Source organism: Podarcis muralis, chromosome 6, assembly GCF_964188315.1.
Source record: "Podarcis muralis chromosome 6, rPodMur119.hap1.1, whole genome shotgun sequence".
In the NCBI taxonomy this organism is placed as follows: Eukaryota; Metazoa; Chordata; class Lepidosauria; order Squamata; family Lacertidae; genus Podarcis; species Podarcis muralis.
In genome coordinates this window covers 50,314,052-50,328,947 of record NC_135660.1, presented here as the reverse complement: position 1 = coordinate 50,328,947, position 14,896 = coordinate 50,314,052, and the positions used below count along the sequence as shown (strand labels likewise).

Here is a 14,896-nt window from a genome sequence, read left to right as displayed (position 1 = left end):
CGAATATCTTATAATGTTTTTGTAGATAGTCTTTAAATTTTCTCCAATCCTCTTCCACTACCTCTTCTCCCAGATCTCGAATTCTGCCGGTCATTTCAGCCAGTTCCATATAGTCCATCAGTTGCGTGTGCCACTCTTCCAGTGTGGGTAACTCCTGTGCCTTCCAATATTTGGCTAAGAGGATTCTTGCTGCTGTAGTTGCATATAAAAAGAAAGTTCTATCTTTCTTTAACACTCTCTGGCCCACAATGCCCAGGAGGAAGGCCTCTGGTTTCTTCTGAAAGGTATACCTAAATACCTTTTTCAATTCATTATAAATCATTTCCCAAAAAGCCCTCACCCTCGGGCATGTCCACCAGAGGTGAAAGAACGTTCCTTCAGCCTCTTTGCATTTCCAACATTTATTATCAGACAGATGGTATATCTTTGCGAGTTTGACTGGGGTCATGTACCACCTGTACATCATTTTCATAATATTTTCTTTTAAGGCACTACATGCCGTAAATTTCATACCGGTGGTCCATAACCTTTCCCAGTCTTCAAACATAATGTTGTATCCAATATCTTGTGCCCATTTTATCATGGCTGATTTAACTAACTCATCTTGAGTGTTCCATTTAAGCAACAAGTTGTACATTCTTGAAAGCACTTTCGTCTTAGGTTCAAGTAGTTCTGACTCTAGTTTTGATTTTTCCACCTGGAAGCCAATTTTTTTATCTTTTTTAAAGATCTCTAGAATTTGGGCATAATGAAACCAGTCTCGCACCTTTCCTTTCAATTTTTCAAAACTCTGCAACCTCCAAGTGTCACCTACTCTTTCTATTATTTCGCAATATTTTGCCCAGCCACCCCCCATATTGAGTATTTTTATGGCCTTAGCCTCCATCGGTGATAGCCACCTCGGGGTCTTGTTTTCGAGTAAGTCCTTGTATTTAATCCAGACATTAAACAGAGATTTCCTAACAATATGGTTTTTAAATAGCTTGTGAAGCTTTACCTTGTCGTACCACAAATATGCATGCCACCCAAAAGCATTGTTAAACCCTTCCAGATCTAGGACATCAGTGTTTTCTAACAGAAACCAGTCTTTCATCCAGCAGAAGGATGCAGCTTCATAATACAGCCTTAGGTCCGGCAGGGCAAATCCCCCTCTTTCCTTTGCATCAGTTAATATTTTAAATTTTATTCGGGGCTTTTTGCCCTGCCAGACAAACTTCATAATGTCCCTCTGCCACTTTCCAAAACACTCCACTCTGTCCACGATCTGGAGGGCCTGAAACAAAAACAGCATTCTTGGCAATACATTCATCTTAACTGCTGCAATTCTTCCCAACAAGGAAAGTTTCAATCTTGACCAAGTATCTAAATCTTTTTTAATTTCAGACCAACACTTTTCATAATTGTCTTTGAACAAGTTCAAATTTTTCCCAGTCAGATTAACCCCCAGGTATTTCACTTTTTTAACCACATTTAATTCAGTTTCCTTCTGAAACCCATCTATTTCTGAAGGTGTCAAGTTTTTTACCAAAACCTTGGTTTTTTGTTTATTTAACTTGAATCCCGCCACCCGACCAAACTCAGATATTAATTCCAAAGCTCTTTTTGTGCTAGACACTGGCTCCTGTATTGTCAGTACCAAATCGTCCGCAAAGGCCTTCAATTTATATTGTTTTCCTCCGACCTGTATTCCTTCTACCTGCTGGTCCCTTCTAATCAAATTCAGCAAAACCTCCAGGACCGAGATAAATAACAAGGGTGATAGGGGGCACCCCTGTCGTGTTCCTTTTTCAATTTTGAACTCTTCTGACACCACGTTATTTACTATCAATTTAGCTTTTTGTTCTGAATAGATTGCTTCAATACCATTTTGAAACGCCCTTCCCACTCCCATCCCTTCTAAATTTTTCTTCATAAATTTCCAAGATATATTGTCAAAGGCCTTCTCCGCGTCAATGAATATCAACGCTGCTTTTGTATTTAGATTTGTCTGTAGTAGTTCCAAAACATCGACGATATTTCTAGTGTTATCAGACAAATGCCTGCCGGGGAGAAAGCCTGCTTGATCTTTATGAATTATTTCGCTTAAAACTTTTTTCAGTCTGTTTGCCAAAATGTCAGCAAAAATTTTATAATCCACATTTAGGAGTGAGATAGGGCGATAGTTCTTAAGTTGAGTCTTTTCAGATTCCAATTTTGGTATCAACGTGATGAATGCCTCTTTCCACGAATCTGGTGCTCCCTTCCCTTCCATAATTTGATTGCATACCTCCATTAATGGATGGATCAAATATTCCTTCAGTGTCTTGTAGTATTTGGAGGTAAGTCCATCTGGGCCCGGAGATTTGCCTAGTTGCATATTCTGAATGGCTCTTTCGATTTCCTGTTCTGTTATTTTGTAGTTCAGGGTTGTTTGTTTGTCTTGAGTCAATTTTTGCGGGCCATAGCTTTTTAAAAATTTATTTATCTCAGTCTCTTCCTGATGGCCTTGTGTAAACAGTTTTTTGAAGTATCTCTGGAAACACTTTCTAATTTCTTCAGGTTTCTGAAGTTGAATCATATTTCAACACTAGTGATGGGACAGTGCCTTCCACCACACCTGAGGGCAGTAGGCTAGCTTAGGGAGCACAATGCAGGACACATGACACACTTGGTGCCTTCCAGCACCTTGCTACTGTTCCTCAACTTCCAGCACCTGCCACATGAGGTGACCGCCTCAGTCTGCCTAGTTTCAACCAGCCCAGATAACTGTGGTTGATGTGACATCTCAGGATATGCAGCTGAAATACTGTTGGGCTCGCTCTCCTCCAAATTAGGACATTGTAACTTCTTAACTACAGTGGTACCTCAGTTTTTGAATGTCCTGGAAGCCAAACATTTCAGTTTTCAAATACTGAAAACCCAGAGGTAAATGCTTCGAACATGCCTTGGAAGTCAAATGGCTTCCGCTGTGTGTATATGCTATTTTTTCAGTTTCCTACAGACTGCCCTTTGCACTTTGGTTTTCAAACGTTTCGGAAGCTGAACGGTCTTCCAGAACAGATTATGTTTGGAAACCAAGGTACCACTCTACTTCTATAAACAGATAGGAGCTGGGACTCCTAATGGGCATACATTCTACTTGTCTGTATAGTTAGTTCATATTAGTGAGTTATTTTTCTCTTTAAAGCCTAGTGCTCTCTGCTCTCACTCTAATGAAAATGTAAAATTTACAACCTAAGTAGATTTTAAAGAGTATCCACGGGCAGCATTGTTGCTTTCTAATCCTTGTCAGTGAACCATCCCACTGATAAGTACTTTACAAAAGCGGATTGATAGATGAGATATATTGACATTGTCTCATGCCAATAGACCACTTTCAAGGTCAGGAATCAGAGCTCAGATTACTGATGTGGGCCAGAGGGGGCTTTACCTTCTGTGATTAGCACCATGTGATTATGCTTTTAAAGCCTATGTGTGGCATGATTTGGATAAAATGGGGTAAGGAATCAGGATGGGACTTGTGGATTTTATCGTCGCCTATCTTTGCCGCCATAGAAATGTAGAAACAGAGTTGGAAGGGACCACAAAGATCTTCTAGTCCAACCCCCTGCAATGCAGGAATATTTCACCCAACATGGGGCTCAAACCCACAACCCTGAAATTAAGAATCTCATGCTCTACCGACTGAGCTAATTCAAGCATTGGCAGGAATAAAATATTTAGTAATATAGTTGCCATTTCCCAAGACAGGCTTTGAACTTAGCCCTGCAAGCTCTGTTCCTAAGGCTGGAGAAGCCACATGTTTTGGTTTGTTTATTTGTACACTACATATAGCATTTAGGGTGGATAGAGTCAGAACCTTAACATTCTATATAGTTAAACACTTTTCAATAAGCACTAAATTAATTGCCTTGTGTGTAATTTTTGTTAGTGAATATTTTTTCACCCTGTTTATGTGGTACTACAATGCTTTCCTATTTTTCAGTACATTTTGGAATGCTATTTCATGGAAGCAAAATCCAAATTATTATGAGACTTGTATGCAGTGCTTCTGAGATATTTCACCAAACAGCTCTATGTGGTAAGCTATGACAATTTCTATTTTACAGATAGGAAGTAAGTGGATACAATATAACCCCCCTCCCATGGCCACAAAGTTTCCATGTACAGTATATATACTTCTTCCTGCAATTTCTTTCTAAATGTCAGCATATTAGCACCACAGGGGGGGAACCCATGATAATAATGTAGAGAGAAGTGTACTGGAAATAGCATGATGATTAAGGATGCAAAAGGCTGCCATCAAATCACAATGACTGAGCAAAACCTTGATTCTCACAGTACATGAAGGAGAAAGTTGCAAATGGAGATGTTTAATGACTGAACATGTAAAGGGGAAGAAGAGCGGGATGAACTAGCTCTGAAATGAATGTTAATGCATGAGCACACACCACTTTGCTTTATTGTAGCAATAGATCAGCTTCTGAGGCTAGTTCCTAAGGGATAGAAATTGAGCGAAGAAGAAGAATTACTTGTTTAATTCATCATGCCTGCTGTAGGATTCTTTACCATTTGCAACTGTAGCAAAGGAAATGATATGGCAAATATGACTGAATTGTACAGGTTGCCAAAGATTATTTATAAAGGTGACTGAATTGGAAATGTCAAGCCTGAGGCTATATACATTGCAGTGCAAGTTAAATAAATTTCCCAACAGCAGCGTCTACTGCCGCTTTTGCCTTCTTAGGTGGGCAAACATACACATACCTGTACAACTTGACAGTTTACACAGAAATAGTTATCCTTTTCTATGTACTGTACACAGTTCTTGTTATTTAGTGAGTAGACACATTTGTTTTCATACTTTCTTTTGCCAATAAATGTTACTGCCTTCAACTAAAGGACTAGTTAGCTGAGATAATGGAGATGCAAACCGTGTATATGACTGAAAAGTGTGGCATAAAAAAAATATGTAAACCTAAATATCTGTATGTACAGGTTTTGCACCACACTACATTGCCTTGTTAGGGACGCGGGTGGCGCTGTGGGTAAAAGCCTCAGCGCCTAGGGCTTGCTGATTGAAAGGTCGGCGGTTCAAATCCCCGCGGCGGGGTGCGCTCCCATTGCTCGGTCCCAGCGCCTGCCAACCTAGCAGTTCGAAAGCACCTTCGGGTGCAAGTAGATAAATAGGGACCGCTTACCAGTGGGAAGGTAAACGGCGTTCTGTGTGCTGCGCTGGCTTGCCAGATGCAGCTTGTCACTCTGGCCACGTGACCCGGAAGTGTCTTCGGACAGCGCTGGCCCCTGGCCTCTTGAGTGAGATGGGCGCACAACCCCAGAGTCTGTCAAGACTGGCCCGTACGGGCAGGGGTACCTTTACCTTTACCTTTTTTACATTGCCTTGTTGGGTTTCCACCTGCTTCCAATATAATAGCAACTCTGAACCTTTAATTTGCAACCATTACATAAAATATCTCACTGTTTCTTATCATTGGCTTCTTAACTTCTCCTGACCCTCCTATTAATCCCTGCATACTGTAAGAAAACTAGTCCATGTGCAGCTGTTCTTGGTCAGAACAGCTACAGCAGTTTGGGGGCCGGGAATAATATGCAACAATACTGATCTGAACAACCACACCCCTCTGCCCAAGATGAATGCAATCCACCAGCCATGTATTGCCAACTGCTTGCCAACTCCAATTTTTACTGTCCCAGACAGGCACCAAAAGCAGACCTGTTGGGACTACAATGTGTGGCTAGTGAGACATGTTTCATAGAGTGGGCAGCATTGTGCATCTCTGGGGAGCTTGTGTCTTGCAAGTTCCCCAGGCATGCACAGCAACATCTAATATTTAATAACCAATGAGGACTTCAGCAAACAAAAATGTCAGGAATTTTTGAACCCACTGTTATCAAGATTCAGATTGCTAAACAAGATGAACTCCACTCAGTGAAATGGGAATTAACGGTCTTATCTCAGTCAGCTTTCATTGCGGGATTTGTATTGCTTCAAGGAATAAAACAATGTATAAAGACAACTATATCCAGACTTATTCAGCCCTGCCTTCTAATTCTTTGGGGTGCTGTTCAACCATTGCAAGAAGAAGGTGGGGAGAGTAGATGTCTCCAGAGAAGTGAAGTCTGAGGGTGTAGTTTCCTCTTCTTCATCATACATTTACTTGGAAGTCCCACTGAATCCTGTGCAGTATGCTCCAAATGTTCCATACACTGAGTGAACAATCCATCTAATTCTGTATACAAATAGCTGAGCTGTACCCTTATTATTCACATATAACATTCAGTAAGTGTACAGTCTGTGTACATCCTATGTCAAAGGGTGGAATGGTGGAGTAGGCAAACATGTTTTCATCCTGTAAAAGAATGGTGATTTTTAAAGAAATGTGTTTTTAATAGAGTTTTGATATGCTGAAAGAAGTATTAATTATGAAATTAGCAAAGAATAAATCAATAATAACATAACCCTTCTCTGGAGTGGGACACATCACCGTCTGTGGAATAAATTGCTCCACAATTGTGTGTGAGAGAGAGTTAGAGAGAAGGAGGAGGAGGATAAAAGAGAGAGAGAGATAGAGAGAGAGAGATTGGTAGCAGGTTGTGGCATTATCAACCAAAAAAGTTACAAAAGCATACCGCATTTCTATAAAATCATTCAAAGCTATTCAAGCTTTTCAGCAAGCTTCTCCTTTAAGGCCACTCTCCTATGCTTGTTGTCTGCATAGGAGTGGCAATCTATTTCTATATCACTCATGCCTGCCAGCCTTCCCCTCTCCATGAAAGCAGGACCTTGGAAGCCAAGTGAAAGGGGCTTAGCTCCGACAACCTTTGCCCTCCTCCCACCCCAAATCATGTAGCTGCACAGCTCGCACCCCGCCTCTCGCGCCTCTTGCCCATGGAGGGCCAGGGGAGGCCTGCTGCCTGCCTGCAAAGCGCCTTCTCCCTCTCCCCTCCCGCCGGAGGCCCCTGACTGAAGCGCTGCGCCGGGCGGCTAAGGCGATTGTTCGGCCAGATTCTGCTGGTGCTGCAGCAGCGCCCGGCTCGGCAGGGACGAGCCCCGCCCAGCCCCGGCCGCTCGCAGCCCGCATTGGCTGCAGCGGCCGGCTGTTGTGATTCCCCCTGGCGCTCCCTCGCCTCGCCTGGGCGCGCTGCAGACAGGTACCGCCCTCTTGCTCTCACTCCCCGGCGGCACATGGGGGAGATGCTACCCAGCTGCATCCGGCTGGCATCTGGGGCTTGCTCTTCGGTCTTGGCGCTCCCTGCAGCCGCCGGCTCTCCCTCGCTCCGCCCGAGCCATGTCCACCAGAGGTGAGTGTGCGTCTCTCCGCCTGGATGGAGGAGCAGCATCTTCCCCTGTGGTCGCTTGGAGATAGAAGGCTGGGCGGGCAGGCAGGGCCAACTCTCTGCCTGTGGTGGTAGTGTTGTTGTGCGCCGGCGGTGGCTACGTTAATATCCTTTCCCCCTTGCCAACCTACACCTGTCTCCGCAAGAAACTTCGCCGCGCATTGCCTTTCATTCTGCTTTTGTTTGATGTGGAAGTGGGTGCGGGGGGGGGGGGGGAGAGAGAAGAGCTTGAGAGATATTTGGGAAATCGGTGGCGTTTGTACGCCCCGGTCCACAGCACTCTCTCTTTTACTATGGGTGCAAGAAGGGGTTGGATGGGCTTGGGCTACTTAATCACCTTTCTTGGGATAAAGGTGGGGTGAGGAGATTTAGTTCCCACCCCACCCTTCTTGGTACCATTTTGCAGCTCTACCGATGGAAGAATTCCAGGGGTTGATGCACCAAGATATTTAAAGCTGCAGTACATCCTTTTTTCGTGGGTGGGAAACAACGACGTGTCAGATCGTTCGCAGCTTGCATTTTCTGGAGGCATGTTGAAATATTTCTCAGAAGGGTTTGCAAGCTAGAAAGGGAAGCCAATGCCAATATCCCCACCACCACCACCTCTTTGCAATGTGAGAGGGAGATATTTTTGCTGTGTTTTCAGAGTAGGTTACAACCCCTAAGGTGCTGATGCTTGCTAATGAAGTGTTATAGATCGTTCAACAACAGGATTATTAATTTGTGGTAGGATGTGTTCTGAATAACAGTACTATTTTTTTCTGAGGTGTGGGAACAGCTGATTTTTATTTGCATCTGTGTGCATCCCCCCCATCCCTCCCCCCATATTGACCATGTGTAATTCTTAATCATTAAGCCACCTGTCATATGCAAACTTTCCTGGGACTAGATCCCACTGAACTCAGCACGAGTTTATTATTAAGCACATATTGAATTGTGTTTAAGAGGCCTAAATACGAAATTTCTTCTTGGGTAGATGTGTGATATTTATTTGATAGGGGGAATGCTACAGTGGTTGACAGAAGCTTTCATCTTCATATATTTGAGAAACCAATACATGTCTATCCAGAAAGCATTACGTATGCTCAACACCAAGGCCCATTAAAGACTGTGGGTCAATTTCATACAATATGCTAGGTATATGGTGAGCTAGGTGCAGTTTCTTCTCAGTGGAACACTTCTTGGAGAAAACACATTATCTGCAGGGTTAAGGCCAGAATATGCAATGGCTATTAATTTTTATGGCATTAGTATGCCATCCCCATATATTTAATTTGTCTGCAGAGGCAACGCCCTGAATAAGTTCATGGGTGTGGCTGTTTTGCTATTGGAAGCAGGGTGGGGAAAGAGAGGGATGGGAGATGAATTTCCAATCCTGAGCTGTTTTTTTTGAACAGCATTTCCCCTTTCAGGGTGCTGTGATGTCACAGTACTGACTCAGCTGAATTGTCAGATCTAGGAAGTATAACTCAAACCTGGCTTTAGGTTCTCGGATTATTCTGATTTGTAGGCTTCTGGCTGTAGCTTTTGTTCTGTTCCAAACGCTTTATAATGAAAACAACTCAAATGTTTCATTTTTGTTCAGGATTTGTGCTTTTAATCCTTGATTGGAATATTACTCCTCATGCCATATTCTGTCTGATATCTATGGCTAGCAGCCTGGTGATTTACAAGGTCCTATTAACCAGTGATGGGTCTCATCATACTGTCATGAAGTCCCTTTGTCAGAAGCCAGCATGTTACTGCAAGAGAGGGAATATTGGGAAGATCCTCAGCTAGTGGTGTAAGAGAGTGCCTCGGCTCTCTGCCAGTGTTTGAATATTGTTACACAAGGAAGAGGGACCTGGCGGGTGGTGATGGTGGCACTACTCCATGAGTTATGTTATGTGCAACATAACTATACCACAGTGGCCGTAAGGAGAGGGTATTGTTCAATCAATGTCTCATCAACATTCTTATGCATGTAAAATAAGAGTGGGACAAGTTAGATGATCCCAATACTTGTGCTTTATACCCTTATGTGGTAATCATGAGAACTTACATTTTTGTGTATAATTTCTGATACATGTTATGCCAGCATAAGAACCTTAAGATGTTGAGTTCAGTTGTCTTTTTAGATAGTATATTGTGTGTGAGTGTGCTTGCACTGTTTTACGTGGCTTGTATTAGCTTCAGTTCAGCATGGCGGATTCTAGGCCCAGTGGCGTAGCGTGGGGGGTGCAGGGGGGCCCGGCCGCACTGGGCGCAACATCGGGGGGGGGGGGCTCGCACTCGCAGTGCTAAAATCAGTGCTAAAATCCACGGGTTAGGGGGTGCAAATTACTTGCCTTGCCCCGGGTGCTGACAACCCATGCTACGCCACTGTCTAGGCCGATGCCGGAATGTGTAAGAATCAGTTTACGCTAAACAATCCGTCTACACTAGTCAATAAACTGTGTGCTATACTATGGAGTGGGGAATATCCAGCACATGGACCAAATTAAGCCTTCCAAGCCAGTCAATTTTGCCTGCATGGCCATTTTGCAATGTTCTGCTGCAAAGGAAGAAACCAGGAGCATGCTCTAAATGAATCTAGAATTAAGTTAATCAATATTTCTCATTTTTCTGGCCTAGTTGGCACTGTTCCTCCTGTTGTGAATAGTGTTGATAATTCTCTCTGCAGGAGAATTCTGTACTGTAGAAAAACTACTGAAATTGTTTTGGGTAAGTTATAACAACATTTGTGCTAGGACTTCTGTTGTTATAACAGCAACTTCTGTTCTCCAGGATTCTACACTAGGATTTTTTACACTAGGATTCTACACTAGGATTAATTGCAAATAAGATCAAAATAAACTGGCAAGGGCCACTTCTGATGCTTGGGTCACTTCAGTAGGATGCATGCCACATTTAGTGATGGGGCATTTTCTGGGGCTCATGCACCCAGGAAGTGCCCTATTAGGTTGGCACTTCACATACCTTCATTGGTGCTCCCTGATCCCAGGCTCTTGTGTGGGCTTATTCACTGGTGGAGCCCTTAAGCTTCCAGCCTGCTACAGTGCTGCCTCCACTGGTAACCCTGTGAGATTGGTGGCTGCAGCAGTGTCAGTGGACTGTTAATACGTGATTGACATTGGAAATCCCACCAAGGGCAGTCTGCCCAATGACCCCCATAATCTGGAACCAGATCTGCACATTTAAAACTTTATATATTGGGAGTCCATAACAAAAACTATATTAATGTGTGTGTGGGGGGGTGTCTCTCTGGTTTTGCCTTCAGTTTTTCTCCTGGTTTGCCCATGTTCTTTGGACTATTAGTTCTTTAACATCCCTGACAGAGGAAGGATAAAAGTAGCAGATAGCCATAATTGAGCTCAGTGTATCTTCCAGCATGCATACTGTGTGTTCCAATGTGATCTTACTGTGCTTGTGTTCAGCAACTGCATATACTGTGGTTCACATGGCTAGTAGTATTTCACGATGCTTTAGCCAATGGTCATTGTTCCAAGGAAGCACCTCATTTATACAGATAGTTTCTTCTTGTTGCTACTGCCTGCTAAATTTATGATTATCTAACTGCTGCAAAAATCTGCTTAGATGGCACACATAAACTGAGTGGCTTTTAAATTCCCCATAAATTAACCTAACAACTTCTGTTTTATAACAGGGTGTGCTATTCATTAGAGATGAAAACAACCCCTTGAAGTGCTAGACTTAAGAAAGAACACGTTCACCCATTTATCTTGAGTTGCAGCTTGGAAATCTATTTTTCTTTATCTTGTTTACAAGTTCAATGGAAATTTTTGGGGGGAATATGAGGAATGGTTTAGCATGAACAGCTATCAAAATGGATATGAGCTGGTAGTTTCCTTTCATTGTTCATTAAGACAATGAATCTTAAGCTATTTTGGATGCTCATATTGCAGCAGAAATTGAGAGAAGGGAAATGAGCATTGGTCTATGGTTAGCAAGGCATACCAGCGGCTCAGTTCTATGCATTATTTGGGAGCAATCACCGTGAAGTTCAATAAGGCTTCCTTCCATACAAACTGTGTGTTGCATTGGAGTCCAAATCACTCACAGAAATTTAGGCTGGCTTCCAGCCAAGTTCTACTCAGAGTAGAGGCACTGAAATTAATAGACTTAAGTAAGACATGCTCATTAATTTCAAAGGGTCTACTCTGAGAAGGACTACCATGACTACAATCCTTAGTGAGAAAATATGCTCCGATGTTGTATAGTGTCTCTGAAATGAATATTTCTGGTACATGTTTTTAAAACACACACAACAAAATATAGTTTCTTAAGATAGGGATGCTGGAAATCAAGCATGCCAGGTGTCAGAGAGGACCAAATACATTTTGCTGCCTGAAATCACATTTTTGCAGAGCCGGGAATGAGGCCCAGGTGAGCAATAAGGTTCCTTCTATGCTCTTCCCACTTCTTTCTTCTTGTGCAGTTGTTTGGAAGGGGTTGCCACTGATGCCCACAAAGCTTTAAAGCTCTCTCCATCCCATGGCACCTTGACCACAAGGTGCTGAGAGTAGTCATTTTTTCTTCCCTGGAAAAGTATATAGGGCCAGAGGAGGAAGTTGGAAGAGTGACTTTTTTCTCACTTTCTCATTCATCTCTGTGCTTTTCAAGGCCCAGATTAATTCTGATGGAGCCAGCTTTTACCAAATCCCTGGGAAAAATAAGTGTGTATACATGGAATTTCTCTTTTTCTGTTTCTTTGGTGGCGAAGGAAGTTGCTCAAAGAACCAAATGTGCTCATTTGCCTGAAAACGTTGACAATACCTGGTATAAGCGTTTCATTAGTGGTAGCCTCCATCAGCACAAGGATGTCACTGTTTTTCTTTTCAGCATAGCACTGTGTTTTGCTGGAACAGAGGAATTGAGGCACGATCCTATACTATTTAGAAATAAGTATAATTTGAGCATAGCCGAAGTCTGATATTGTGTGGGTTTTGTTGTTGTTTGGATAAGATGGTATATAATATGTTTAGTTTTTATTTATTTATTGCTCTTTGCCAGCTTGCAGGGCCATCTTTTTAATGTGGTTTATTGCATGTTATCTACTTGGGTTCTTTGAAATGGAAAGGGCAAGAAAACTAAATACCTTCTTAAATCAAATGCCAGAAAATAAACATGTTTCAAATGTGGCTTTCTCTCCCATTCTTATTGGGGATAATAAAAGAACTGGGTATTATATACTTCATGCCCCTTGAGCTGCTTTACTTTTCTGTTTAAAAGAGCCTGTCTTACAAGAAGCCCTTAAAATGGTAGGAGACCACTACTCCTTACTGGAAGACAGAAAGAACTCTGGATTGATATGGACATGCTTGGGCAGCAGACTTTTTAACCAATCGTGTATACTAACTGTAAGCTAAAACATGGCACAAATCAATTCACTGAGAAATGGAGTTATTTATAAACTTCTGAAATAACAAATTTCATGAAAATGTGTAGATAGAGATAGAGAGCATCCAGATTTTTCTGATTTAATTTTTTTACATTTGTTACTTGTCAGTGATTAATCTCTGTAATTTTTTTTACTTTTTATCAATGATATATTTGTATTATTTACATTTCTTGATATTTTAATAATAAACTATATAATTTTTGATAGGAGAATGTGCCATAAGTATAGAAATATGACACACGATGTTGGTTGAGAATTATAGAAAGAAGTAAACTAACCTTCCCTATTGCTAGATATGTTGTAACTGAAGAGGTTCTTGAAAGCATATTTAGAAACCTTCCGGAAATATTCGTAGCTATTCACATTTCTAATGAAGCAATCGCACAGTGGCTTAATAATAATCAGATATTGGAAAATCTTTCCATATTTGGATTGTTCATAGAGGCTATGTTGTGAATCTTGTGCAGCATACTGAGTTGGAAAATACCTTTTGAATAGCATTTGTTTCTGCCATTGTGATACTGCATTTTAGCTCTCTGATATTGACATGTTGAACATATAAGTGATTTGGTGGTACTGTACTGGGCAATGCATTATAATTGTCAGAAAAGTATAGTAGTATTTCTCCATGCTAATAAATTATCATGAAAATTGACCATTATAGTCTTGTCTGCTTTCCATACTATTACTATGACACTCTTTCTTCTTTTGGACAAAGCCATTCTGATCAAACCAGTGATGTATCTTCCTAATGAGTTTGAGGCCATGCGCAGGACTACCCAGCTGTGTAAATTGTGTGGCAATTGGTCTTTGAGGGTAGCTTGCTAAAGAACCTGCATCTAAATCAGGGATAATCCCTCCTATATTAAAATTTTTACTTTGAGATGATCATTTGTGTATTTGGCAGTAAAATGCTTTCTTTGCTCAATTGCACATTTTTATCAAGACAGCTGCAGTGCATATGGTTTTGTTAGCTATTTATATGATGTATTCTTTTAGTGTAAAAATATTCCTGCCACATTTGTTCTAAAAGTGTCCAGTTTTTTTTAGAATTTGTATTACAAAAAGAAGTAGAAGAGCGAAAGTAGGTAATGGAAAGCCTTTATTTGGTCCGACTCTAACTCTTGTTGGTGTGGAATAACATTTTAGGTTTTGTAAATAGGGATGCAAAAATACTTGGCACCTTGTTATCCAGGTTTCTTAAGATTCTTGTTATCATCCCAGCCCTATCCTTGGGAAGAGTGAAGAGCTTGGGTAGCAGATGCAGGGATGTATGTGGGTAGCAGTGTTGGCAGCCCCTTGGCCATTTCATCATTGGTTATGAAATAGATTCAGCTGCCAGCCATCTTTTCTCCATGGAACAATAATAAGTTAAAAGACCATACAATAATTAATGCAACAATTATTTGAACATTATGGCAGTAGAGTCATTGGATATGCAATCAGTCACTCTCATATACAGTGGTACCTCTACGAACACGATCCGTTTAGTCCGTAAGTAGAGCACTGCTACTGTGCGTGCGTGAAGCATGATAGAGCGCTTCTGTGCATGCGTGAAGCGCACAGATCGCGTCTGTGTGTGTGCGTGCGTGGGGAACCCGAAAGTAAACACTTCTGTGTTTGCAGCTTTCATAACCTGAAAAGCCGCAACATGAAGCAAACGTAACACGAGGTATGCCTGTATAGTTGCAGGGATGGAATGCATGCAACAGCTTTGCTAATATAAATATATTTCACTTGCTGTTAGAGTGATGTGAGTTTTCCTAATCTGTAGTGTTTCCCCATGTTGGATTTTTGATAACATGTCAGCATTTCACCATGAATGAGAAATACTGTTGATTTGTTGTGCAAAAGCAGCATGTTCATGACAAAGTTGAAAGAGCATTCTCTGGAGTACCCCTGCCTACTGAAGCAGGAAATTTCTTTTATCTGTCTCTCCTTGACCCTTTCTATCTGATAGACAAAACAGATGAAAACAAACCATGGGTTGGAACTTTGTTTTTTAATTATCTTTTCTCCATAGTCATCCGCAAAAAGACTGTGTCCTGGAGGGCTTTATGCACTGCATCAGTCTTGCTATTTAGGAGCTCTGGAAGTATTTTTAGCAAATATTAGTAGTGGAGCCAAAGGGGTATTTTGAAATGGACTAATTCACCA

At 41.7% G+C, this 14,896-nt stretch overlaps 1 protein-coding gene across 2 annotated transcripts in view; it reads left to right on the top strand.

Annotated features, from left to right (window-relative positions):
* Positions 1-14,896, top strand: part of ABLIM1 (actin binding LIM protein 1) — a 216,647-nt gene that overhangs the window by 8,920 nt on the left and 192,831 nt on the right. The window contains exon 3 of one of the 2 annotated variants that reach the window (XM_077930268.1): positions 3,965-4,060. In XM_077930268.1, coding sequence (XP_077786394.1) covers positions 3,976-4,060 — 85 coding nt within the window. In that variant the 5' untranslated portion in view covers positions 3,965-3,975. Of the gene's footprint in view, positions 1-3,964; positions 4,061-6,921; positions 7,303-14,896 lie in introns of those variants that run through there. The other variant, XM_077930273.1, reaches the window with a different exon arrangement.